The 27,323-nt window shown below is 46.2% G+C and overlaps 1 protein-coding gene across 1 annotated transcript in view; it reads left to right on the top strand.

Moving 5' to 3' along the window:
- PGK1 (phosphoglycerate kinase 1) overlaps positions 1 to 26,956 on the top strand; it is a 58,763-nt gene extending 31,807 nt beyond the window's left edge. Inside the window, exons 7-11 of the mRNA XM_085608221.1 lie at positions 5,134 to 5,248; positions 6,971 to 7,150; positions 21,742 to 21,919; positions 22,473 to 22,571; positions 26,537 to 26,956. Of these exons, the coding sequence (XP_085464347.1) occupies positions 5,134 to 5,248; positions 6,971 to 7,150; positions 21,742 to 21,919; positions 22,473 to 22,571; positions 26,537 to 26,577 (613 nt within the window). The 3' untranslated portion in view covers positions 26,578 to 26,956. The remainder of the gene's footprint in view (positions 1 to 5,133; positions 5,249 to 6,970; positions 7,151 to 21,741; positions 21,920 to 22,472; positions 22,572 to 26,536) is intronic.
- The last annotated feature ends 367 nt before the right edge of the window (positions 26,957 to 27,323 follow it).

Genomic DNA, 27,323 nt, shown 5'->3' with positions numbered 1-27,323 from the left:
TAACCAATAGGTCTCGCCTTTGGAACCTTATAAGTGTTTAGTTATCCAGCACAATATCCTTGGTGCAACAACATAGTGCTGCATGGCTAAACAAAGGCAAGACCTATTGGCCAATAGGTCTCGCCTTTCATTATGTTAAAGCCATTTGCTTCGCTATACAATACCATTAGCAAAGCAAATGTCTTTAACTTAAAGGCGAGACCTATTGCATTTTCAATGCTTGTTTAAAGGGGGCCTCGAAACTGGTCTTTATCGGGCTGTTTTGTGTCCTGGCACAGGTGGTCTGTTTTTTCCAGACAGCAGGCACATCGATGTGCGCGTGCTCACACTGCTCATTAGGTCTCGCCTAGCGACCGCAGCGCATACTCTGCTCTCGCTATTGCGAGTACCTTTTGGAATCGATTCTCCGAAAGCCTTACATGCACTGGCAGGGATGGACAAAGATGGCTGCTCTCGCCATTTGTCCAAACCTAACAGCATGCACGTGCATGTAAGGACAGTGGACAGCCTGCCGCCATCTTGTTGAACACGTGTGCTTTCACTTTAAACACGGCGTGCTTAAAGTGAAAGCACGCTGCCATGCGCGCGCACTGCACACCAGGCAGGCCAGCCAACCTCCCTTGTTTAGACTGGTTGTCATCGTTTAGGGGTTTGGCTTGTTTTCGGTTTGGTTTTTAGGATTCTCAAACACTGCTCTGTCAATTCACGATAATCCAGACTCCACGTGCCTTCCATTTCAATGCAGAGATCCCAGAGCTCCACCCATGCACCTCTATCCTCACCCATACACCCAGGTGTCTTTTACGTTTGTGGGCTCCAACAGTGCACCGGCAGGAACCCTTCAGCCTTTCTAATGGTGGGAGGGACTGCAGCTCCCACAAAGCGCTTCTATCCAAACATAACACTGCCTGTTTCTCAACGCGTCTTACAGCTGCCAATAAGCAATGAGGGGCCTGAGAAGAAACTGAAATGCATTGTGCAGAGAAGGACAGAGCAGGTCTGGGCGTGCCGCCACAGGAAATGTGAGGGACAGGGGGGAGATTGTGAAATGCTTAACCAGACGCAGAGCAGTTTGATGAAACCAAGAGTTCAGTAGCGAGTGCGTGCCGCTTTAAATGGCAGTTTTACTTTGCCTTCTATTCAGTCCAACATTCATCACTACCTCGCAGGAAATCAAACTTGGTTCCCAACTGCCCAGGGAATTATTCAGAGCACAGGCCTGGGCACGAACCAAGACTTGTCTTATTCTGTTCCTTTGTAGGAAATTACACCCACCTGGAAGGGAGGGGGAGAGCCCTGCATGCTTTCCCGCACCCCCGTGAATGGGAGAGAGTCTTCTTTGATTAGGGGACAGGAACTCCAGCTACCGTGCACTTGGCGGGTGGGGTACTAGGCATTCCACGGCCCAAGCCCTACTGTCACCCTCCATAGGGCTTTAAGTGGGCCGGGTCTCACCAGTGCTGAGCATCCGCAGTTTTTAAAAGGGGGCCTCGAAACTGGTTCCTATTGGGCTCTGTTTTGTGCCCTGGCACAGGCAGCCTGTTTTTTTTCCCCGGACATCATCGATGTGCGCCTGCTCACACTTCTCACTAGTGGAGATGTTACAACATGACGTCATGCCAGGTGAGCCTTGTAGGGGAAGGGAAATCCTTTAGATTGATTTTTCTCTCTGGATTTCCCTTCTCTTTTTAAACTCTGGAGCGGCAACATTGTCGTGGTTTCACCAGGACTTCAAGTGGAAGTTTTTTCTATATTATATAGAAGCCATAGTTGCTGCTTATTTATCTTGTGCAACTAACTACCATTGACAAAGCCAACAGTCCTGACTTGTTGTAGGTATGATGCTACTTGTTGTATCATATATCTGGATGCAATGACAATCAGCAAAATACAAGTCAGGCGGCACACTATGCTGAGCACAGATTTTTAGAGTACCAGTTTTAAGCCACGCCCTTAATTACATTGCCTACGCCTGTGCAAAATAGGTGCAACATCTGAGATGAACAGAGCAACTGCACAGACCGGGCCTTCAGGGCTCTCCGAAGCGATGTGGCCAGAGAACAAGCAGCACACAAACGCGGCATAAAAGTTATGATCTATTAAAATTGGTGGGACACATTACCGCTGGAGACCAAGAAGAAGAGGGCCGCGTGGAAGGGGAGGCATGCGGGGAAAGACATTCAAGAGGACAGCACACTTGCAGAGAACAACCCAGACGGGCATTTGGAACAAGATGGACTTTCTACGCAGGGCGACAGCACCGGGACCATTCAGGGTGGTTTTGCTCCTCCTTTGAGCAGTACAAAGGTTTCATCTACTGAGGATGCCCTAGTTCTTGATGCAAGTAACTAACCTGCCGGATTGGAGATTAGCAAAGTTGCAGAAAACTGCGACAGAGACCTGCCCCAGGTTCCATAAGCAACCATAATGATAAATGTATTGTTGACTGTGACCTAGGGAGATCGGTTGCCACTGAAGTTTCTCTGGAGGATGGCAAAAAGGAGCATCGGGTGAATCCATCTAGTGATAATGCCAGAAACTCGCCAGAGCCTGACGTGGCTAAAGGCATTGATTCGACATCTCTTGACTTCCCTGAACCCAACCCTCCAAGTGTCAAAGCTCTAACTTGGGACATTTAAAAGCTGCTCCGTGCAACCTTGAATCGCACAGTCTAGTAACCCAGTCAGCAGGTTACAGGATTGACTTGTCAGCTGAAACTGAAGATGGCCGCACAAGTATTGACCTTCATGAGAAATGTAACTAGGTATCTGCTGCAGTAGCCACTAGTAGTCTTCACAAGAAGGATGTGGTGATGTGTTTCAAAGGTTATCTGGAGAGAAGCCTCAAAGAGCGGGGTTCATGGGGAAAAGAACAGTGTTCAATGTGTCAATACTCCTTGCAAAGAGCAGAGTGGGGCGATTGGGGCCAAGTTCCCCCTAAAAGGACATCTGCTAGAAGAGCACCATGCACAGATTACCAAGCCTCCACTGGATGAGACCCCATATGAAGAGCGAGAAGCAGAGAGTAGTGACCAGCCGCCACAGCACAAGATGGATCACAGAGACCAAAATCCAGGGAATGGTATCAAGAGATCTCGAAGAGGCTACGCATAAAGATCAGGATGCAGTTAAGATTCTCATTGGGAGAGAAACCCATCTAAGGTACAGGATTCGGGAAACTGTACCAATCGCCCCTGGATTGAGACTGTACAAACAGGAGCATAATTCAAGGGGCATTGGTAAGTTTTCCTAAATGGAGTATCCACCGACAAACGGATGGAGAGAACCATGCCAGCGTTTCTGAATGGGAAAATTCGCAAAGTAATGAAGAGAGCCATCACAAGCTGCCTGGGGTGAGCTCTTGGCTTCTAGATTGGGATGCAAATAGTTCCACAATGCATCTGTATGACACTCCGCATAAAGTATAAAATGTAGATGGGGTGTTAGGCTGCCTTTTGGATGAGACGTTGTGTATAGACCCAAACTACTTCAAAGCTTGTCAGGGCATGCCCCCTTAAGAAAAATGCAAGACTTAAATGGAGGTAACAGTAATAGGAGCTTCCAGGATGAGAGCCATGATATTATAGGCAGTTATGCAAGCAAGAGGTACTAGCCATCTCAGAATGAGCTCTGTAGGGAACAGAATATTGGGAACTGTACCAAGCCACCAGATGGTGAGACCCCACATAGAGCAGCATGTAGGAAATGTCGCCAAGTTTTCTTTTGCTGATACCCCATGTAAAAGAATAGAATGCAGGAGATGGTAACTCAGGATCCTGGACTTGAGATCCCACGTGAAGAGTAGAGTCTAGAAAGTGATACCTACACTGTGACACTACGTAAAAACTCTGATTCAAACCTACATAAAAATGCAGGGATAAACTACACAATGTATCTTAATGAAATCCTACACAAAGAAAATATAGTGAACAGTACTAAAAGTTCCCACGTTAAAGCTCCTCATTAGTTATAGAATTTGGGTTTTGCCATGAAGTGCGGTTAAGATGGAACATGTTCAGTCAATCAGGGGAATTTTTAAAGCGCGTTGTCTGTGGTTTTTTTTTCTTCCCCTCCTCTCCATCCCCCAATTGTCTGTTGCTTTTTCCCCCCTCCAACCTTCCGTTGTCTATGATGCTTTTACCCGCTCCCACACCTCATTGTCCTAGTTGCTTTTAGGCCCGCCTACCGCTGTTGCCTGTGTTGCTTTTACCCTTTCCCACCCATTGTTGTCTGTGTTGCTGTTGCATCCTCTCCCCCACCACCCCCTGTGTCCATGCTACTTTTTTCCCTTCCCACTTCCCCATTGTCTGTCGCATTTTCCCCTCTCCCGCTCTCCCCTTGGTTTGCCCTGTCCTCACCTGCCGTAAGAAAAAAAAACATTGAAAATGCAATGGGTCTCGCCGTTAATTAAGTTAAAGCCATTTGCTTTGCTAATGGTATTGTATAGCAAAGAAAATGGCTTTAACTTAATAAGGCGAGGCCTATTGCATTTTCAAAGCTTGTTTTTCACTAGTGAAGAAGTTACGGCATGACATCATGGCAGGTGAGCATTGTAGGGGAAGGGAAAGCCTTTAAAGAGTCATTTTCTCCCTGGATTTCCCTTCTCTTTTTGAAACTCGGGAGTAGCAACATTGTCGTGGTGTCACTAGGGCTTTAAGTGGAAGCTTTTTTAATAGTTGCTGCTTATTTATCTTAAACTAACAACCCTTGACCAAGCCAATAGTCCTGACTTCTTGTAGGTATGTTACTAGTTGTATCGTATGTCTGGCTGCAATGACAAACAGCAAAATACAAGTGGGACGGCATGCTTAGAGCATGTTTTAGGTTACGTGTTTTAAGCCACGCCCTTAATTATATTGGCCGCGCCCCCCCCCCCCCCAGTTTTTTCATCCCATTATTTTTTTGTGTGAAAAATGCACTTTGAAACCTAACAGTCCTGTTTTCTTTGCGTTTGGCGCTGTTCTCTTGTTTTTATTTTCTTACTGGTCACACTGACGTTAGTCCCGTGCAGAAAATATCTCTTGCGGTTTCACAGTAAGTTTCAGGTTCTGAAGGTTGTACAATGCCCTAGTTGTGAGTGTTTGCGTAGGGCCGCTTGGATCAAGTGTTTTGACGTCGTGATTTTTCTTTCAAGGGCAAAGGTCAAGGACAAGATTCAGCTGATCAATAACATGCTGGACCAGGTGAACGAAATGATAATCGGAGGTGGCATGGCTTTCACATTCCTGAAGGTGCTCAATAACATGGAGGTATGCACCAAGTAGAATTGTTTATGGTTTCATACATTGCTGGCTACAAGCCCCCTGCCTTTGAAGATTCCTCTCTCGCCCTTTCCTGGGCGCTTCTCTCCACATCCCAGTGTGGCTGCAGCTGGCATCCTGGCCAGCGGCACAGGAAGCCAAGGGGCATTGCTTCTGTTTAATTTCAATATTAATCCTCCCGTTTCGAGCCGAGTTGGATCAAGGGCCTTCCTCCACGCTTTTGGCCTCCCTTCCTATAAGAGAAATTAACAGAGGGGCGTATCCAGTAGGTGGAAAGAGGTGGCTTTACTGTTTGAGTGAAAGCTAATCACTGCCCGTCCAGTCTGATATTTACTCCCCACTCCACATGTACTCACTCCGGTCTGGGAAGGGCACCTGTCAAAATGTTTGTTTTTAATAATTCTTACAGAATTTGCAAACAGATAAATATTTTTGCCGTTCTACTCTATTCTGTAGAAGATTCCTTGGAAATGGATGCTAAGATGTCTGACCGCGTGCTGGGGAGGGGGATGCTATTGAGAGGGCTTTTGTCTGGGTGCCAGGGCAGTCGGGGGTTACTGTCTTGTACCATTGGTGGCACACAAACTTTGTGACTGGGGACTCTAGGTTAGCACTTTGCTACCTCATTCAAGGCCTGCTTCAAGATGGTAGGTGAGGGTAGAAACTCTGAAGCATTGGATAACTGGCAACAGCTTCCATATCCAGATAGTTCTTGATCATCCAATAGAAAGGGATTTTACTACATGCAAGTTAATTATATAGTACACTTTAAAATCTGATTTCCAAAGAGAACCAAAAGTCTCCAGCACCTTGTTTTCATGGTACCCAACCTGAAACCTTGCATCTCCCTTGTGGTGGCTGCTGGAATACCATTTCACATTGGGCCAAATGCGCAAATCTAATTCTAATGGGGGTGCTTCAGGCCTTCTCACTTGATTTCGGAATTGCTCAGGGCTCTCCTTGACAATAGATTATAGTGACGGGAGGCAGACCAGCATACTGGTACAGCCATTTTTTGTTTTTGTTTTGTTCTAGCTGTTTGACGCAAAGTTACTTGTACAAAAAGTACATACCTAAAAATAGTGTCAGACTTTTAAATGGACTCCCTGCAAACACCACCCTAATAGGATGCCCACCAAGGGAATCTTGTCTTTTTCTTGATGTGGTGAACCCTAGGGTTTGCTGAGTTACTCTGGACTCGAATTTGGGAGTTCTGACAAACTTGTAGGCCAGTACCCACTGTGTGTCCTTGGTGGAACTTTAATTTTCAGGGGCTGGTATCTGAGTCTACTGGTTTCAGTAGAATTGTTCCAGCTGAAGGGCACCCACACATACACTGGGAGTGTTATGTAGTGCACTGATTTTGGGAGTGAGGTACAGCCGGGTTTAATATAAGGGGCGTTACTATTGCAGAAACCGTAGCTAATTTAAGAATAAAGAGCCATTACAGACGACGTGAATAGTTCTAGTGTGAGCAAAGACCAAGCAGGAGACTGTTAGCAGGCAGTGAAACTAAATGGACGACCTGGGCCTAGTCGTCGGTCTATAGTTTTTAAAAATGTACACAAACCAATTACTATTTTTTTTTTTACTTCTACATTGACTAAGATTTTTATATCTGGTGCAGTCAACGTGCAAAGGAGCGACTCACTAAATTTTCTGGTTTTTTTTTTTTTTTTTTCTGTTGTTTAAAAAAAAAATCTTTTCTAGATTGGTACTTCACTGTATGATGAGGAAGGAGCCAAGATAGTGAAGGACCTCATGGCAAAGGCAGAGAAAAATGGTGTGATCATTACCCTGCCTGTTGACTTTGTTACAGCAGATAAGTTTGACGAGAACGCCAACACAGGAACTGCCAGTGTGGCCACCGGGATTCCAGCAGGCTGGATGGTAAGCATTTACAAGCTATTGAGAACCCAAACCGAAAGTAGTGGGATTACTCTGCAGATAGGAAGATACCAATTGAGTTTATATAGTATGCTATTAACTACCATTGCATTGTGTGGGGAATGAATTACAAGATGTACTGTTCACTTCTGCATGTACGGTTTATGCAATGATGTTATTTCATATCTATTTTGTAAGTTATGTTACCAAGATTCAGGGAGGTACAATCTAATTGTTGCGATCTCTTGACTATTGGAGTTGCTTTTCGATGTCCATTAATTGTAGCATATATTTTGAGTCAGTAATGTGTTGCTGTAGGTACTAACACAAAATTTGAAATGAAGGTGCTTTTTAGCACATTTGCTCTAAATATTTTGGATTATTGGGACCTTCATTTTCACTGGCATGAATACATATTCATATATATCACTACTGTAAAAATACAGTTCACATTCATTTATGGTTAAAAAAATAAAATTCCCTAGTAATAGTCTTCAAAGAGTGACTGGAACTCTTGCCATACTAACCTTAACTTGCACGCCAAATGCAATGCGTATAACCCAAACCTAAATCTAATAAATGGCATAAATGAAGTAGCCATCTACATGAAATATTAAATTACCATTATAACCGACCTATCTATGGTTACAGAATGATTCCTTTGCGAATATGAAGTAATTCAAGTTGTGGCGTGAGGTCCTCTTGTTTGCTCTAAATATTAAAAGGGCATAAACCTTGCATTTGGTATGTGAGTTATTGTTTGCATGGAAGCTGTGCGAACTATGTATGGTTAAGTGGTGCCAACGTTGTTAGCAAATCGCTTATTTATTTGTTTTTTTTTTTTTTTTTTTTCCCTCCAAGTCCACGCCACACCTCCCTCCAAACACTCACTTAACTTCATACACCTTGTCAGAACTGCAGACGACCGGAGTTTCCTGCACTGAGCATAACTTGACAAATCAAACTTGTTAGACTTGGCATCTGTTTCTCCTTTGTGTGTTTTTTTTTTTTTTTTTTTTTTTCTCTGACCTCCCGGTTTTGACCGTTTGTGCTGGCATAGTGTTTCTGCGGATCAGTAGTAAAGTGCAAGTGCTCCTGGGGTAAATCGTGTTATGGATTGGTGTTTCCATGATTGGATATTTGATTTACCTGTTAGTCCCTAGTAAAGTGTGCCAGAGCCTGTGAATATATGCTACTAGTGGGCCTGCAGCACTGATTGTGCCACCCACGTGAGTAGCCCTGAAAAGGTAACTCAGACCTGCTATTGCGCTGTCTGCGTGCAGTTTGTAACTGCCATATCGACTTGGCCAGTGCCCACACTTGCCAGTCCCTCACCTTCCCTTTTCTTACATGTCAGCCACCCCTAAGGTAGGCCCTAGGTACCCCTGTGGGGCAGGTGCAGTGTATGTGAAAGGTAGGACATGCCCTGGTGTGTGTGAGGCATGTCCTGATAGCAAATTACTGCCAATTTAGTTTTTCGCTATTGCAAGGCTCTCTGTTCCCCACAGGACAGGATGGGGAGTTTGTTTATAACATCTTATAAACATAACTGGCCTGGGGAATTAGATTGGAAAATAAAGTGTTCGAGGCATATGAGCTGCAGATTGTACACTTAGCATAGGTCGCCATCTGGTGTTGGGCCCGGATGTTTGCAGTTTGTTTTTCTTCTTGGACAGTCTTTGGAAGTCACGAGTTTGGTGACTCCTCCTTCGGTCCGTACTGCGCATGGGCTTCGGCTCCATCCTCAGATTGTTTTTTTCCGCCATCGGGCTCGGATGTGATACTTCGTGCTCCGGCTTCGAACTTCTACGGTTCCAGCCTCGACGGAAAATCCTCGATTCTTCGAGTTCCTTCATCATCTTCATCTCTCGAAGCGGCACTTTCTCCATCCCGTACATCGACACCGGCCTTCGGGCCCTCCGCGACTCCGGTCCCGGCCGATGGAAAGGACTCCGTTCAAAAAGTGCCCAAAATGTGGGTCTAAATTTCCCCACACCGACCTCCATCAGGTGTGTAACCTTTGCCTCTCTCCGGAACACGAGGCCAGACTGCCCCGCCTGCAAGTCTTTTCGATCGAAGAAGACCATCCGAGATCGAAGAGCTCGACGCACCATGGCGCACTCATCCTCTGCAGCTCCACCGGACATCTTCGGAGACTACGCCGAAGCTTCGGGGCAAACACACACCGAGCAGGAGGAAGACGTCGTCAGCGCTTCCGAGGCCGACGACTCCGACGTGGAGGACATTACACCAGCGCAGCGGGCCGTGAGTACTATGCCCCCTCCCACCCCCACGCCGAAAACCAAAGAGACTCAGGTTACTCCCTCGCCTGCCGGCCTGGGCAAAACCAAAACCAAAACTTCGATCACCCCACCTTCGGGCCCGGTGTCGAAGCTCCCAAAGTCTCATGGCAGCTCGGGATCGAGCCAGCCAACACCCGGTGCCGAAAAACAGCATCCGGCACCGAAGACTGCAAAATCCAGCTTGACTCCGAAACCACCGGTGCCGAAGCCTGGACACTCGGTGCCGACCAAACACAAATCTGTCGGCACCGATGCTCCGGCGCCGAAACATCATTCGACGCCGAAACACCCGGAGACCTCAAAAAAGCATGGCGCACACAGACCATCGAAACCCCCGGTTCCGAAATCACCGGTGCCGACAGACGACTCGACACCATTGGCTCTGTTTACACCAGACCCTTTACAAAAGACTTTGTCCAAAGATCCAAAGACTGGGCTTTTGACTTTAACTACCAAGAAAAGACGCCTTGATGCTCCGGCTCCTCCTCCTCCACCCAAAAGGAAGGACTCTGCTACTTCTCCCCTCAGAGTGCCCTCCCCACCACCGCCTCCCCTACCCCCTCCACCTCCTCCACCGCCTCCACCTCACAGGTCTCCGCCACCTGTACCTCACTACGATCCGACCCCATCCCCAGATCCGGATGATGGGGATCCGGACTATTACCCGGCGGACGCCCCAATGGATCCCACTCCACCAGGGACCCCAGATCCATGGGAGGATTACAATAACCCTGATATACCCAATGTACCTCAGGACGACCTATACCCATCAAGACCGTCTCCTCCAGAGGACTCCTTAGGGTTTCACCATTTAGTGCAGAGAGCAGCACACTACCACGGGGTGGACATGCACAGTGAACCAGTAGAAGAAGACTTCCTACTGGATACATTTGATATACAAGACAAATCCACTTCCATTTTACCCATGCTTAAGGGTGTCACCAAGCACGCTACAGAGGTGTTCAAAGACCCTGTCAGAGCCAGAGTACTGAACCCTAGAATAGAGAAGAAGTACAAGGCGGCACCCACAGACCCTGCTTACATCAAGGGCCCTGCTCCCCTAGATTCCCTAGTTGTCTCCACAGCTAGAAAGCGGGCTAACTCCCAATCCTCAGGAGATGCCCCACCGCCAGACAAAGAATCTAAACTTCTGGACGCGTCTGGTAAACGCACCGCCTCCCAAGCTGCAAACATGTGGCGCATTGCAAACACACAAGCACTGCTTGCGCGATATGATAGAGCACACTATGACGGACTAGAGGCTCTTATGCAGCACCTTCCAGAAAAATACAAGCACAAGGCTCATGACCTGATACAGGAGGGTAAACTAATTACAAACACCTCCATTAAGTGTGCCCTCGATGCAGCCGACACTGCTTCTAGGGCCATAAATACCAGTGTCCTGCTTCGCCGCCACGCCTGGCTCAGGATCTCAGGGTTCAAGCCTGAAGTCCAGGCATCCATACTCCATCACCCCTTTGACCAGGAAACACTCTTTGGGCCAAAGGTAGACGAAGCGCTCAAAGATGAAGAAAGACACAGACACAGCAAAGTCTATGGGGGCACTCCAAACACAAGCATCCAAACGTTCCTTTCGACGCTCGTCCTTTCGTGGCACAGGCAGAGGCTCCTCCACCGATAACGCCTCTACCTCCTACAAGTCCCCTCCTCAAAATACCTTTTCAAAGGGCAATCAGAGAGGTGGTTACAGGGGTAACAACAATAAGGGCAGGGGCAAAACCAACAACACCCGTTCTGCCACCCCCCCCGCACAATGACTCCCCTCCGCTCCCCCCAGACCATTCCACTCCGGTCGGGGGCAGACTACAAAACTTTATCCACGTATGGGAGTCCATAACATCGGACAAATGGGTGACCCAAATCATTCGGTCAGGGTACTGTCTCGAACTAACATCTACCCCACCCAATATCCCACCAAGGCACCGTCCAATGTCTCAAGAACATTCCACACTGCTCAAACAAGAGGTACTCTCACTCCTCCAAAAACACGCTATAGAGCAGGTCCCCGTCAATCAACAAAATCTAGGGGTCTACTCCCTATATTTCTTAATACCAAAGAAAGACGGGACCCTCAGACCCATTCTCGACCTCCGGCCTCTAAATGCCTACATACATTCAGACCATTTCCACATGGTCACACTACAACAAGTCCTCCCGCTCCTCTGTCAGGGAGACTTTCTCACAACCTTGGATCTGAAAGACGCATACTTTCACATTCCAATACACCCCTCTCACAGGAAATACCTCAGGTTCGTGGTGGACGGGCAACATTACCAATTCACGGTTCTCCCCTTCGGGGTCACCACCGCACCACGGGTGTTTACCAAATGCCTAGCAGTAGTAGCAGCACACCTCCGACGTCAACACATTCACGTCTTCCCTTACCTGGACGACTGGCTGATAAAAGCCACGTCCTACGACCAATGTGTGCAACATACAAACAGCACCATCCAACTGCTCCACCAGCTAGGCTTCACGGTGAACTACCAAAAGTCCCACCTCATACCATCTCACACAAAGCAATATCTCGGGGCCACTATAGACACCTCCAAGGGTATTGCCTATCCAAACTCAGCCAGAATCACTAGCATTCAAGCCTTACGCAAAACATTCCTTCCTCAACACTCTCTTCCAGCAAGAGTGTTTATGAAGCTCATAGGAATGATGGCGTCTTGCATCTTCATAGTGCCCCATGCAAGACTCCACATGCGTCCACTTCAAGAGTGCCTAGCACAACAGTGGAACCAGGCCCAGGGTCAGCTGACGGATCTGGTGTTGGTGGACGGCCGCACACATCACTCTCTGCAGTGGTGGAACACCACAAACCTTTCCAAAGGGCGGCCGTTCCTGGACCCGGTTCCTCAGGTGATTCTAACAGCGGACGCATCGCTCTCCGGCTGGGGAGCGCACCTCCTACACCTCACCATGCAAGGTCTATGGACGCCACAGCAAAAATCGCTCCACATCAACCACCTGGAGCTCTTGGCGATCTTTCTAGCCCTAAAATCTTTCCAAAAACAGATTTCGGGCAAAGCAGTCCTCATTCGCACAGACAATATGACTGCGATGTATTATATACAAAAACAGGGGGGGACACACTCTCCCCAGCTCTCCCGCTTAGCCCAGAGCATATGGAGATGGGCAATTCCCCAAAACATCTTTCTCCTGGCACAGCACGTTCCAGGCGTACAAAACACCATGGCAGATCTGCTCAGCAGACAAACGCAACAACTACACGAATGGGAACTGCATCCACAAGTTCTTCACCCATTCTTCCAACAGTGGGGGCATCCTCAGATAGACCTCTTCGCCACCCACGAAAACAAAAAATGCCCAAGCTTCGCCGCCAGATACCCACACCCATTGTCCAAGGGCAATGCGATATGGATGAACTGGTCAGGCAGATTTGCATACGCCTTTCCACCTCTCCCACTAATTCCATTAGTGGTCAGGAAGCTACAACAGCACTCCCTCACACTCATTCTGGTAGCTCCGACGTGGGCCAGGCAGCCGTGGTACACCACGCTACTACAACTGTCAGTGGTACCACATCAAAAACTGCATCTATCCCCATGCCTCCTAACCCAGAACCATGGAGAAATCGGGCACCCGGACCCAGCTCAGCTCAACCTGGCGATCTGGCTCCTGAAATCCTAGAATTCGGATACCTTAACCTTCCCTCTGATTGCATGAACATCATCATGGAAGCCAGACGTCCTACCACTAGAGCATGCTATGCCGCAAAGTGGAAAAGATTTGTAATTTACTGCCGTAACAATACAATCAACCCTCTAGATGCATCCATACAGCACATCATATGCTATCTGCTCCATCTTCACAGGTGTAACCTGGCATATTCATCCATACGCCTACACCTAGCAGCGATCGCTGCCTATCTACAAAACAGACAGCATTTATCACTCTTCAGAGTGCCCGCTATTAAAGCCTTCATGGAAGGCCTTAAACGAGTAATTCCTCCCAGGGCACCACCTTCCCCTGTATGGAATCTAAATTTAGTTCTTACACGTCTAATGGGTCCGCCCTTCGAACCAATGCACAAATGTGAGCTACAGTTTCTCACCTGAAAAACAGCTTTCCTTGTAGCTATCACTTCCCTTAGAAGGGTCGGTGAAATACAAGCGTTCACCATACAGGAACCCTACATACAAATGCATCACAGCAAGGTCATACTTCGCACAAATCCGAAGTTTCTGCCCAAAGTCATTTCCCCCTTCCACCTCAATCAATCAGTGGAATTACCTGTCTTCTTTTCGCAACCCCAATCTGTTGCAGAAAGGGCCTTACACACGCTTGATGTAAAAAGGGCGTTACTATACTACATACAAAGAACGCAACCCTTCAGGAAGACTAAACAATTGTTCGTTTCCTTCTCTCCACCACATAAAGGCAACCCCATTTCAAAATCAGGGATAGCTAGGTGGATTGTAAAATGCATACAAATTTGCTATCAAAAGGCAAAGAGAACATTATCTGTTCCCCCTAAAGCCCACTCTACAAGAAAGTTAGGGGCTTCTATGGCTTTTCTAGGGAATATACCCTTAGATGACATCTGCAAGGCAGCCACATGGTCTACACCGCACACCTTCACAAAACACTACTGTGTAGATGTGCATTCCAAGCAGCAAGCTAGGGTGGGCCAGGCTGTACTAAAGACACTTTTTCAAACGGCTGCAACGGATACCGGTGGTCGCCGCTAAGGTTGGGTACTGCTATGTAATCTATGCTAAGTGTACAATCTGCAGCTCATATGCCTCGAACGGAATATGCTACTTACCAGTATGCATCTGTTCTTGGCATGTAGAGCTGCAGAGTTGTACACGCCCACCCGCCTCCCCGGCTACCTGTATCCGTTCCAGTACATCTTATTTAGATACAACACATGGGTTTCTCACTGTTATTACTACGCTCCATCATTTCCCTGTTGGCGAAAAACAATCTGAGGATGGAGCCGAAGCCCATGCGCAGTACGGACCGAAGGAGGAGTCACCAAACTCGTGACTTCCAAAGACTGTCCAAGAAGAAAAACAAACTGCAAACATCCGGGCCCAACACCAGATGGCGACCTATGCTAAGTGTACAACTCTGCAGCTCTACATGCCAAGAACAGATGCATACTGGTAAGTAGCATATTCCTTAGTATGCCTGACCTCCGAATTGCCTGGTCTGCCTCCAACCATGCTGTCTCCACCTTCTGCCAGGAAATCACACTAGAGAAGGCAGAACTGGTCCTGGCTGAGCACAGACGCTCTGCCTAAGGGATCAACGGATTTGGGGATATAAATATTGGGGCCCAGACCCCTTAACTTAAGAACTCTTTTGGACCAAGAAGACTGCAAAGAAGAGCCGGAGAAGCTGTGAGGAGGAACTACCACTTTGCTGTGTGCTTTGCTGTGTTGGCCTGCAGTGGCTGCTTCTGTCTTGGGCAGTGAAAGGACTGGACTTTCTGAAATCTACTTTTGTGAGTTTCTCCAAGGGCTTGAGGTAGAGCTTGCCCCCTGTTCAAGAAGTCTCAGGAACAGCAAAGACTTCAAGCTATTCTGCCCTCAGCACTGGGGACTGTTTTGTGCTGGAACAGAAGAAAAAGCAACTCGATGACACCGCTGCCGACTTCGTGTCATGAAGGCACCACAGAGGGCACCGCTGCACTGTGACATTGGTCTCACTAACGCCGCCACCGTGCCGCTGCTTGCACCGCGTTCTGTGGGCACTGCACTCCGCACCACCTTGCTTCACGGCGACACCTCGGTATCCCCGACGACGCTCCACGCCGAAATCTATGCCGCTGCTTGCACCATGGTTCGAGGGCACCGCTTGTAAAGTTACACGACGCACCGCCCTCATCCCAAACCGCAGCCTCAGCCTACCGGCACCATTGACTCCAGACAACAGCGCTTCAGCAACGACACTGCCGCTGCATGCACCGCGACCTGCCAGCATCGGGACGAGCACCGCATTAACTTCGAACCGCGACCCTGGTCTCACCGATTACGTTGCCGCTGCTCGCACTGCGACCTGAGGGCACCACACCGCTGCACTTAGCACCGCAGCACCCGATGCCTGTTGAAGTCACTGCTCCTGACTTCAACCAAGAGTAGTTCGATCTGCAATGCGTGTGACTTCGAAGGCCCGACGACTCCTGAACTGACGCCTGTGGACGCCGTGCTTTCGGAAGCTCATCGAGAGGTCGCCGATGCCCTGCATTTCTAAAAGGTACTGTTTGCGCGTCTTCCCGACACCGTAGCTGGCCTGCGATGCCGCGGTCAGCCAGAACTGTTTGGATTTGCTTGCTCACGACGCTGTGAGCCCTGGACGGCGCTATCGACATCGAGGGTCTGTTTTTCAAGCATATTTTGATAACTGAAGATTTTTAAGTACTGTATTGTGGATTTTATCGTTTTTGTATATTAAAACATTGGATATTTTTCTAAATGGGTGTGGTGTCCTTTTGCAGTGCTTGCACTATATTACTGTTGGTCGTGTGCAAATGCTTTACACATAGCCTCTACGATAAGCCTAACTGCTCGTGCCGAACTGCCAATGGGGTGAGCAGGGGTTATTTCAGGAGTGTAACTCCCTTATCCTGACTAGAGTGGTGCTTTCTGCCTGGCTTTGGCACATGCCCTAGCCTACCAAAAATCCAATTTCTAAATACAAAATAGGTCGCACACTGCTCGTCATACCGGCAAATAGCCCCATAGAACTCTGGATAATGTAGTGGCAGCGGTGAGTACGCCTATGCCACGAGTATGTCACTATTATGCCATCCCTGGACACGTGTTTCGAGGTAATTGCCTCTCGTCACCTGTTTTAATTACATTTTGGCAGTCCACGCGGCACCCCTTTACACTGACCTGCTCCCTGCTGACGAGAGGCAACTACCTCGAAACGCGTGTCCAGGGATGGCTAATGCAACACATACTTTTCTACATACATCGTGGGATAGGCGTACTCGCCATCGCCACTACATCTACCACAGTTCCTTGGGGCAACTTGCTGGTGTGACGAGCAGAGTGCGACCAATCTTTGAATCAAAAATCCAATTTCTAACAACCTGTATATTTCTGATGAATCCTGTGCATATTTCTGAAGGGGTGCCAACTATGTTAACCAGGGAACAGTTTATGCTCCTTGCCCTTCCTTCTAATAATGACCCCTTGATGGGTCTGTATGAAATTTGACGCATTCAAAGCATTTTAAACCTGGCCAGCAGCTGCAGCTCGCACAGGTAAATGCTGTGATGCTGGGGCAGGGTGGAGGGTAGTGGAATCCGACATACCACAGAAATGTGAAAGCTAACTAAATAAAAGCACTTGCCTTGTGCTCGCTGCATCGCAGACTTCAGCGATGCGGCAAGCGAAAGGAAAGTGCATTTATTTAGTTAGTTTTCACATTGCCTTCGTTTTGTCTGATTCCACTCTCCCGCCTCACCACCCCACAGCATTATCTATGCAAGCTGCGGCTGACGGCAAGTGTCTACCAAATTTAGTGCCCTTCTACGAAATAGCACTATAGTTTTTATTAAATGAAAGACTTTTCCTCCCTCCTTTATCCGATCACATGGAACTCTGCACTGAGATTAATTTGCTAACAGCCTGCACCATCTCATTCTGAGTCGGTCAATAGCACCAAAGTTAACCGCAAAGAACACACTTTGAACACTATCTCGCTTGTCAGATTTGCATGGAACTCAAACTTTCAAGAGTAAGCTAAACATGTCCAGTCTCATGGAACTGGTCTTTGAAGCTGTGATTTATTTATTTTTTAGTCTTCCACCCCTCCTTAACTTTACTTTCTTGGATGTGCATGATACCTGAGATTCCAACACTGGGATTTAATTGCTAATACATTACCAGATTTCATGAAAATGCTCTTGCTCCATTTAACCTTGAGCTTGTACTCCTTTGTGCATCTGCATAAAACTTGCCCTACCCACAGAAGGAAGAATAAATCTCTGCAAAATATGTGGATTTGTCAAAGTAGTCCACAATTCTTAGCACTATACTTTTTAACTGTAAGCTCGATGTGCTAAATTTTATGCAAATGTAAAATGCTGCTAAAGTAACAGTAAAACCAAAAAGCACCTATTTTAATACAAAGTTTGGTGTACTTCGTTTCAACCGTTTTTTTTGCAGCAGAGGGTAATGTTTGCTTTGGGAGTTGAGATGGGGAATGTTGCTTTTTTTGATTCTCCTTTCCCACTTAAATCGCCCTACCTCCGGATGGAACTGTTTAAACTTGCCCTGCCGAACCTAAGCCAGGTACGCTGAACTGTCTATCGCACACTGCGTTGGTAGGGATCTCATACCAAAATAATTATGAACAATTACTCATGTAAAGCTTAATTCTCTATTGTGTCTTTACAAAGGGTTTTGAGAGCTCATCACAAAGTAGGTCTTAAATGTCATCTACTTATTGTAAATTTCCTCTGACAGTTGGACCAGAATTTAGATTTTATTTTTTGTAGTTGCATATGCTGTAGACCAACTTGTCTATCACAAGCTATCAGTAGCTCCCAAACATCTTCCGTGTAGCTCACAGCCCTGAGCCCTTTTGTAAAGAAGCACAGGGTGACATTTTCCTTGTAAAATTACGGGAAGTCTGTTTATTTTACTATATTATCACGTGGCAGTTAGCAGGGCCTAATAATGAGCAGTGATGAGTCGGATTTATGAACCACCTGGGGCACAGAGGTGAACTGAAGCACGGAGGTATTTAACTCTTAAATAAAAGTGCTTGTCAACTCTGTACTGGAGCGTGAGAATAAAATGTTTGCATTTACATACAGCAGTCCTCCTGCTTCCAGTGGCCAGTAGACGCTGTGCCATATTTGCAACAGAAAAATAGCCATTTTTAGGTCGAGGGACCGTCCGGTCTGCCGAAGGCAGAACCGGAAGTCCGGAGATTTAATGTTTCTTAGAGTGGCTATATAGCCCGCCTCTCTCTTTGCTCCTCCATTGGCTGGCTTCCTAAACGGAGGCCAGCCATTGGAGGAGAGAGCCGTCCCTCCAAATAGGCTCCGTCTTTTTCAGATTCGGGGGCGTGTTCCGTGCTGTTCTTTCCACTTTTTAGCCACGCACTCTTTAGAACAGCAGGAACACTTCCTCGAAGCCGAAAAAGTTTTGAAGCTTCCCTTGTTTTTGTTTTGTTTTTGTTGCAATTGTGTCACCGCCACGCATCCATTTTACGTTCAGGGGCTTTTCTATTTGTCCATTACACTCCATTGTCCTGTCTTTGGCTGCTTGTTTCAGCCGAGGCGATTTCACTTAGTGCTTGGTTTTTTTGGGCCATCCCACCTTTCTCTTCATACAGTGCTATGGACCCAACCACTCCAGCCCCCTAGAACACTGCTTGCCTGCCCGTCACAACACTAGAGTCCGCCCCCACCACCACCTTTCGCTCGGAGGTCGCTGCTCGCAGTTCCCTCCTGTCTGAAATAAGCGCAGCAACTGCATACACTCTCACATAGAGAGCTTCTGTGGGCCACATCCATTTCAGGGTCCCACTCCTCCCCTCAAATCACTGCCCCACCTCCTTCTCTCACTTGCCACCCCTAGCCTCAGTAAGTCTCCGGTTGGGTTTCATTCGAGTGGTGCCCCCCTCTCCCTCCCTTCCCCCTCCCCCCCCCCCCCCCCCTCCCTCTGCTCGGTTTAGCATGTCTTCCTGCACCTTCTGTGCTTGGCCACGCCCCTTGCTTCTAGCCTAGTCTCTGCAGCCCCCTAGTTATGCTGGCTACGGTGGTCGTGCACCTTGTTATAGGGGTCTATTGCTGGGATTGTGCTGCCCTTGCCTGACTCCGTGTGTCGCCGTCTTTGGGCTCTTGGCGCATTAAGTTTTCTTGTGATGCCACCCTCGGTGAGTCTCGTTTTAAACTTTCACACTGAGCGCTGTGCCCGCTTCAGGGACACCGCGCTCTGTGTGTTTGTTTGCTGGCAGCTACTCTGCCACAGTAACAACACATCTGAAACCGTGGCACTGGCGGCATTGCAGTCACTAACTTCAGGAGTGGGTGGGTGTGGCGGTTTCTCTTTATTCTGAAATCATCCCGCGACAACCAGACCCATCCCCACGAGCAGGGCTTTAAGTGGGATGAAAAAAACTGTGTGGGGGGGGGGGGGGTCACTCAAAGGGGCTTGGTCAATGTAATTAAGGGCGTGGCTTTAAAATACCTAATCTAAAAATCCGTGTTTAGCACAGTGTGCCGCCCGACTTGTATTTTGCTGTTCCTGTCATTGCATTCAGATATATGATGCAAGTCACATCCTACCTACAAGTCAGGACTATTGGCTTTGTCAATAGTTGCATACGATAAATAAGCAGCAACTATGATTTGTATAAAATATTGAAAACACTTCCACTTAACACCCTGGTGACACCACAACAATGTTGCTGCTCTCGAGTTTCAAAAAGAGAAGGGAAATCCAGAGAGAAAATGACTCTTTAAAGTATTTCCCTTCCTCTACAACGCTCACCACGCGCACATCGATGTGCTACCTATCACTGCAGTCCAGGGGGAAAAAAAGGGACCGCCTGTGCGGGCACAAAACAGAGCCCGATAGAGATCCGTTTCGAAGCCCCCTTTAAAACAACTGCCGGTGCTCAGACCCGGTGAGACCCGGCCCACTTAAAGCCCTGGTTGTTATCTCCCTACCTCACTCTTTCTATCTCACTAACTCACTTTCACTCTCTCTTTCACTACCTCTCTCTATCTCACTACATCACAACATCACCTTATGCTTGTTTATCACTACCTCACAACATCCCTCTCCCTCACTACTTCACTCTTTCACTACCTCACTCTCTCTCACTACCTCACTCTCTATTTCAATACCTCTCTCTCTATCTCACTACCTCACTCTCTCTCTGCTAATGCAATAGGTATCACATAAGCAAAAAAAGCTAATGCCAATAGAAATGACAATGCCATTTTTTTTTAGGGATACAAAAATGATAGAAAAATAATGAGCAATACCAATAGCTCTACCTATAATATTGCCAAGACCATTGCATTGTAAATGCTTGTTAGGTTTAGCTTAGACAGCGCGCATGCGCTGCGAGGCGTGCTTTAATCTTTCTGTGGATTTTGAACACGCGCCCACCGCGTTCCATTTGTTGCTCGGTCTGCCTTTACTAATTCCATAGTTTTCATTGGTAAATAGTGTCCACTTGTGGCTGCTTTGTTCTCGCCCTGCCGACTGCCTTTGCTACATCGATCCTTGCAGTATGGGCCATGTGTTTTGTTTAACTGCACTACTTTTATTTTCTGCCCTCTCCTCCTCGCTGGCTAGCACACAACGCTGCTTGTTTTATGTTTACGGTGAGATAATAGGCTTTCCATCATGTGTTCTCCTAAAATTAACACCTATGGAGTCTTTTTGTTCCACAATACTCTCCAATCCCCTAGCTCCTTGAATAATCATGGACTTCAGCCGGGGCCTGCCCCTTGGGTTGGTACCCTTGACATTACCCTTAGGCCCCCTTGCCTCTGCGTTCATGAAGGCAGAGAGCTGGTCTGACAAGTTGGCAGCAAACCAGAATGGCCCAAGATGGACCATACCGCAGGACCGATCAATTGTAGGAAGCTGGCTCTGTGCACATTATACCTCACTTTGGTATAGTATATACAGAGTCCAGTGGAACGCAAAAGGTAGGCAGAGGTAAAGTAGATACCACCTCGTTCTCCATTTGTGGTAGTGTAGTCGAGCAGTAAGGCTTTATCAGAGGACTGTTAAGCATTTGTTAAGGGGGATGCAACTCTGCAAATAGGCCACAACTCCCGCTTTTTGGGCATTTAAGCCAATGTCTAGCAGAATACTAAGTTGGTGGGCCAAAACTGCAAGCCAGGTGGGCTATGGTTTGCATTGGAGAAGGGAGTGGGGGTTTGGGAACGCACTAGAATACGCTGCACCTCTCCCACCGGCCTCTAGGTTTAGTGTTGTAGGGAAGGACAAAACTCAAGACTACCCTATGATGCTCTTTTTCTGGATGAAGTTTGGGACCTCCACAGTGAGCGGTGATTAAAGGCAAACACATCTCCCAAGTGAGGTGCAACGAAAAAACTGTGTAAAGTTAGATGTTTGTGCCATGCTAGGTTTGAACATCTATTGCATGCTTGTATATGCTTACGGACAGCAAATTATCTAGTGCTCTGCATAGAAAATCAATACTTACTTGTATTTTAAGCTTCTTTTTTAAAGTGATCAATGAGTCAGTTATATTCTTAACCTAAAACGTGTTCTTTTTTTTATTTAGGGATTAGATTGTGGTCCTGAAAGCGTAAAGAAGTTTGTTGAAGCAGTCGGCCGATCCAAGCAGATCGTTTGGAATGGCCCTGTTGGGGTGTTTGAGTGGGATAAATTTGCAAATGGAACCAAAGCTCTCATGGACAAGGTGGTAGAAGTCACTGCAAAAGGATGTACAACCATCATTGGTGAGTAATGGAACCTGCATTTGTCAGCTTCATCTGCCTTGAGGGGATTTTTTATCAGCGCTTGTGATGTACTTGAATGTTGGTGTATACTTGCTTTTGGAAGAGGATCATAATAGTTTTCGCTAGGGGGCGGGGGGTCCCCTATTTGTACATTGACTCACAAAGAGCACCAGAGGGACCGAGAATGAGACTCCACATTTACATGTCATGTGGACCAAGCACAAAAACATAAGGCTGAGGAATGCAGAATTAAGGGTACCGTTTATTGTACGGGTGGCTTAAAGATGTGCCTGGAAGGTGGTGGCAGTACTTTCTGCTGTTTTGCACCTAGCAGTGTTCCTTAGGCCTCTGACTTCACAATAACCATGCTTTCTTCGTTCCTTTTCCTTGGTTGTAATTTTCCATCTTAGCCCTTTCATAAGGCTATATTCTTGTAGAATAATTGCATAGGAATGATCTCAGAAATGCAAACAACCGTTATGCTTCATTCTGGAGGGTAAAGTCTAAAGATTTCAAATTGCTTAGTTTGTGTAATTTACTTATTTTATTACAGGCGGTGGAGATACTGCTACTTGCTGTGCGAAGTGGGACACTGAGGACAAAGTCAGCCATGTCAGCACAGGAGGTGGAGCCAGTCTAGAGCTCCTGGAAGGTAAATATCGTTGTCGATTATGCTTTCAGGAAATTAACAATGCTAAGCTGCAGTTTCTTCCCTTGCCCTCTTTTGGAGTTAGTCATGATTTGTGCCACCTATGTTTTGTATAGCCTACAGCAGCTCGTTCAGTTAGCTTTGTGTTAGTTCTACAGCAGTGTTCAAACACTGGTAACCTGGCAACCAAGTGCTGACCGTTGCAGATCTGTTTAGTGGCGCATGGCGTGCCTGTGAAAGATGAAACCTTCATTGGTGCTCTCCAATATGGTGAAAGAAAATAAGGACATTCTATATTGTCAAAGCTGATCCTTTAAATCGTTCAGTTTCAAAGGATGGCATGATCAGGACCACTGTTGGAGGGGGCGGGGGGTGCTGAGGGGTGACTATTGAGACAGAGGAGAAGCAGTACATACAAAGCTAACTTTTGGGTCTGTATGTTTTTGCCATGCTTGATGTAAGCTGCCCTGCATTCTCAAAGCAATTTGAAGCTCCATGCAGCTATGCCTGTCTTACCCTTCCTGTGATGGACTCTTTGAAGCCCTTTCAAATATGGAAGGACACTAATTCAGTTCTTGACTTGTTTCTGGTGTATTCTGATGACTCTTATCAAAGTAACTTGCACATACTTGAAGAAATCCCCGCTGTTTGTGGGTGACATTTAATGGCTGCAAAGAGGATTTATGAACTTCCTCCTTGTCCTTACTGTTTGTCATACTAATGTTTGTGACTGAAAATCCAGCCAGTCACCTTGGCTTCTGTCATGCATTGCATGTTAGTAATAATAGATTGCTAGTATACTTTACAATATTGCCATTTCAAAATAGTACTCCATGAACCATTGGCATTTCTTTGCATGCCTTTAGCTCTTTTTGGCTCTGCATTACAGTTGAAAATCTGAGAGCCCAAATGCCCTCCTTCTGTGCTTTCCTTCTCAGCTTATTTTTTCAAGGGAGTCTTATCCCTTTGTTCGCCCAGACAAACTAGGCAATTTTCCCCTGTATTTTGATCAGCATTTTCTTGAAGTTTAAAGGATGGTCTCAGGCATGTAGGTAAATTTGGGTATCATAGACACCTTAACCAGATGTATCTATGTAAGGTAAAGGAAAGATACTGCCATAACCCTACCTACCTCATTGCAGACTTTCTCCATGTTAACTAATGGGATTTTCGTAACCCTACCTACCTCATTGCAGACTTTCTCCATGTTAACTAATGGGATTTTCTCTGGGTACTGCATCATATTTAGGCCAAGGTATCTTAGTTTTTTTTTGTACTCTGTATACCTTCACAGCTCGGGTTCAAGCCCATTATCTCTGTTTTTGACTCACTGACCTCCTAACCAGATAGCTCCCCAAAATGCCTCGCTTCTCATATTAGCTACGGGATACTAGATGCAGTGCCTGGTGTATAAACCTTTCAAATCCTGAGCATACAGAGCTGTTTTTCTGAAAAATGCGCCTATTGTAAAAGGTTTTATTCCTCTGTTCAGTCTTAAACTTTGAGACAGAGGTTCGGTATACAAATCAGAATGGGCAAGAGGGGACAACCCTGCCTAGTCCAAACCCCTCCCTATTTTAACTGGTGCATTGAGCTTGTTATTAACCAGAACTTGGGTGCTTGGCATACTATAAATCTTACCCAGTAAACCCGAAAACACGTCCACTATCTCAAAACACTTTAGCACACTTGTTAAATACTTCCAATTAACATGGTTAGATGGCTGTGTCAAGGGTTAGAAGTGTCCGGGGGACCCCTAGAATTATGGCTGTCTATTCAACCGATCAACGTGTGAGTTGGCTCCACCATATGCCTTCCAAGTTGGAAACCCTTCTGATCCTCGTTAAATAAACTACCCACCACTTTACTAAGACTGGTAGCTAAAATACTGGTGAAAACCTTATAATCACAACTCTGCAACGATATTGGTTGGTACGACTGTCACTGTGTAGGGTTCTTACAAGGTTTCAAAATCCGTGAAATAGCCTCATTCCAGGACCCTGGTAAGGGGAGCCTTCCAATATAAAAACCGAATGAAACCACCTGAGCCAGAACAGAATCACCGCCTCGGATATTAAAATGTAGAGCTCATTTGAGATCCTGTCGGGGCCTGCTGCTTTCCCTCTTTTAAGCTGCTTAACTACTGTGCGAATATCGGTGCTGGTTATTTTGTGACTCAGGAATTGTTGCTGTTCTTGAGTGAGCCTGGTGACATGCTTGACCGTCTGTTTAACTCTTCTCCATTCATCGCTGTGGTTTTTGAATATAGATCCTGAATAAACATATGACATGCTAATTCCACAGCATTACTCTCCTCAACTATCTGGGTTGTCTCCTCATCATAACCTTCCTGATGTAATTCAGATGCAGCCTGGCTTTCCATGCGAACCACATTCTACAGTTCTTGCCATACACATTGTCCCTGACCTTGCTGGCTTCCCATTACTGTATCCATTTTCAATTTAAGCTTCAGCTCCTCCAGTGTTTCCTCTATTCTTTTCCTGGCGTCCCTCTTTACCGAGGCTGTTTTCAATACTGTTCAAGATGGGCAATCTCCTTTCTGTTCCATGCAACAGAGAATCTCAGTGACCCTCAACCAGGCTATATACCCTTCCCATACTAAATGAAAAGGGGCAGACGTCCTATTCCATTCCCTTCTGACTGGAGAAATAGCCGCCTCTTAATCCTCCATCTTCTGCTCTGTTTACGAATTGGCAGCTTGATATTTAATAAGGCTGCTTGGCGCAGTTAAATGAATTGGGAGACTTTCTAGCTCTAGAATTCTCTCCATCTCTGCAATCAATAAAGCAGTAGTCTTGTCCATTCTAGAGTAATGACCAGTAATGTCTGGTTAGCAGGATCCATGACTTACTCAGTCCAGATTTTATTTTAAATTTCACCTGGGTACAGCCCTTGATCATATCACCATTTCATGGTACGTGGGTGTAATGGCTGGTGTATTAAAGCTACTGTTTGCTGTGTGTATATTGCTTCCCCTGAAGTTACAGGATTTTGTAAGTGAATTGTGTGCAAATCGGGCTGTGCAAAGCGTGTAAAATCAATGGCTAATATCAGGCTTTTTTTTTTTCTAATACTGTGTTGAAATAGCTAGTGAACTGTAGAAACGTCTTCAAAAATATTTCAGTAGTTATTAATGCACATTTTTGTAATTCTGTGTGGTGAAGAAAAACATATATGATAAAAACAAATCAGAACACTTTACTTGTTGATGTGCAAATGATAAACATTTTTGCTGAAACAGTGTCTAAACATTAGTTATGCGCTTCAGTTTTATCAGTAAAACTGCATGTTGGTGTGAAAGTTTGTCGCCATTTCAATAGAAAATGTGATAGCTGTAAACGACAGTGCACTACCACATCATGCTGTAGTAATATATTTATTAAAAGTGAGTTTTTAAACCTGAACTGAGAAACATTACTGCCCCTGCCCTGATGACAATGCTATTAGTGAACTAAGAGGTAAGTTAGGGGTCATGTGTGCCCTATATGTGGGCTCTAGTCTAATTATGCATGGAACAAATGTTTAGTCTATTAAACATTTGTACAGCAGAAATGCTGACCTCTCAAATCTGAAGGTGCTCTCATATGTGAAAATGAAGAAAAAGGTGGCTCCATTAAATACAGAAGTAGGAGCGCACAATTTGAGACCAGTTTACTGGTTAAGTACATTAGTTAGATCAAAATTATACAAATGTTACTAGACCTGTAAGTGTAGTAATTTGATACATTTTTCAAGGCCTGTATTTGATTGTGTGGTTTTGATATTTTTTGTTTTTGTGTGCTGGAAACGGTTTGCTAATAATTACATTTACTATATAATGCATATTGGTTATGTTGAAAGTGTATGCATGCTTAGTACGGAAGCCAGAACGAGTTGTAATCCTAAATTTTCCACCGATCAACTTCTAACACCATTTACTTCTCTCCTTTTCTCCCTTTAACTTGCAGGCAAAGTTCTTCCTGGTGTGGATGCTCTGAGTAATGTTTAAAGGGCGGACATGTCTTCAGTCAGTTTCTGACCTTGAACTGCAGCACTTCTGTACATCTGGTGGGGACAGTTCCAGAGCGTGAACTAGTGGGATTGTCTGCCGAGGGCGATGCCTAGTAGCACTTTAGTTGCATGTATTCGACGGTTTACGTGTTGTGGGTGGCGCTGCTCTCTGCACCAGCTCTGTGGTGTTTTTACTGTATTATATGTACCTCACCTTGACACTGTGTACATGCTAGTCCCGCGCCTCTGTTAACTCTCCTTTCTGTTCCAGCAGACATTTCCTCCTTGTAAATGGTTACAGTAAGCAGTTAAGCTCCCCCTTACTGCAGGGGAGTTAACTGTGGTACCTGGTAAATATTAAAGACATCATGACCGTACAATGTGTATTTTATTCTGTGAGTGTCAGAAAATCTGGTCCACGCTTTTCTTTGTAAGGTACCCAACAAAGAATGCCTAATCAACTCATTTGACCATTGGACGCTTGGCAAATTATTTTTTCTGTAGTTTAAAGGTGTTCTCTGAATTGACTTTTTTTTTTTTAAATACACAGCATGCTTGTGGCTTAGTCAAGTGCAGCCCTGCTTTCCTGTCTGGCACCACTGGTGACCTTCTTGCACATCACTTGTGACTGAACCAGGGGAAATATAGCAGTTGCTCTTCAGTTCATGTTTTTGGTCATTGTTGGACTTTATTATTGCTGGCCATCCTCTCCTTCAGCATTGGCAAAGCCTACTCGAGTGGTTA

This window comes from Triturus cristatus, chromosome 5_2 (assembly GCF_964204655.1).
Source record: "Triturus cristatus chromosome 5_2, aTriCri1.1, whole genome shotgun sequence".
NCBI classification, from domain to species: Eukaryota; Metazoa; Chordata; class Amphibia; order Caudata; family Salamandridae; genus Triturus; species Triturus cristatus.
The sequence above is the reverse complement of the archived record's forward strand: the minus strand, read 5'-3'. Positions and strand labels throughout refer to the sequence as shown.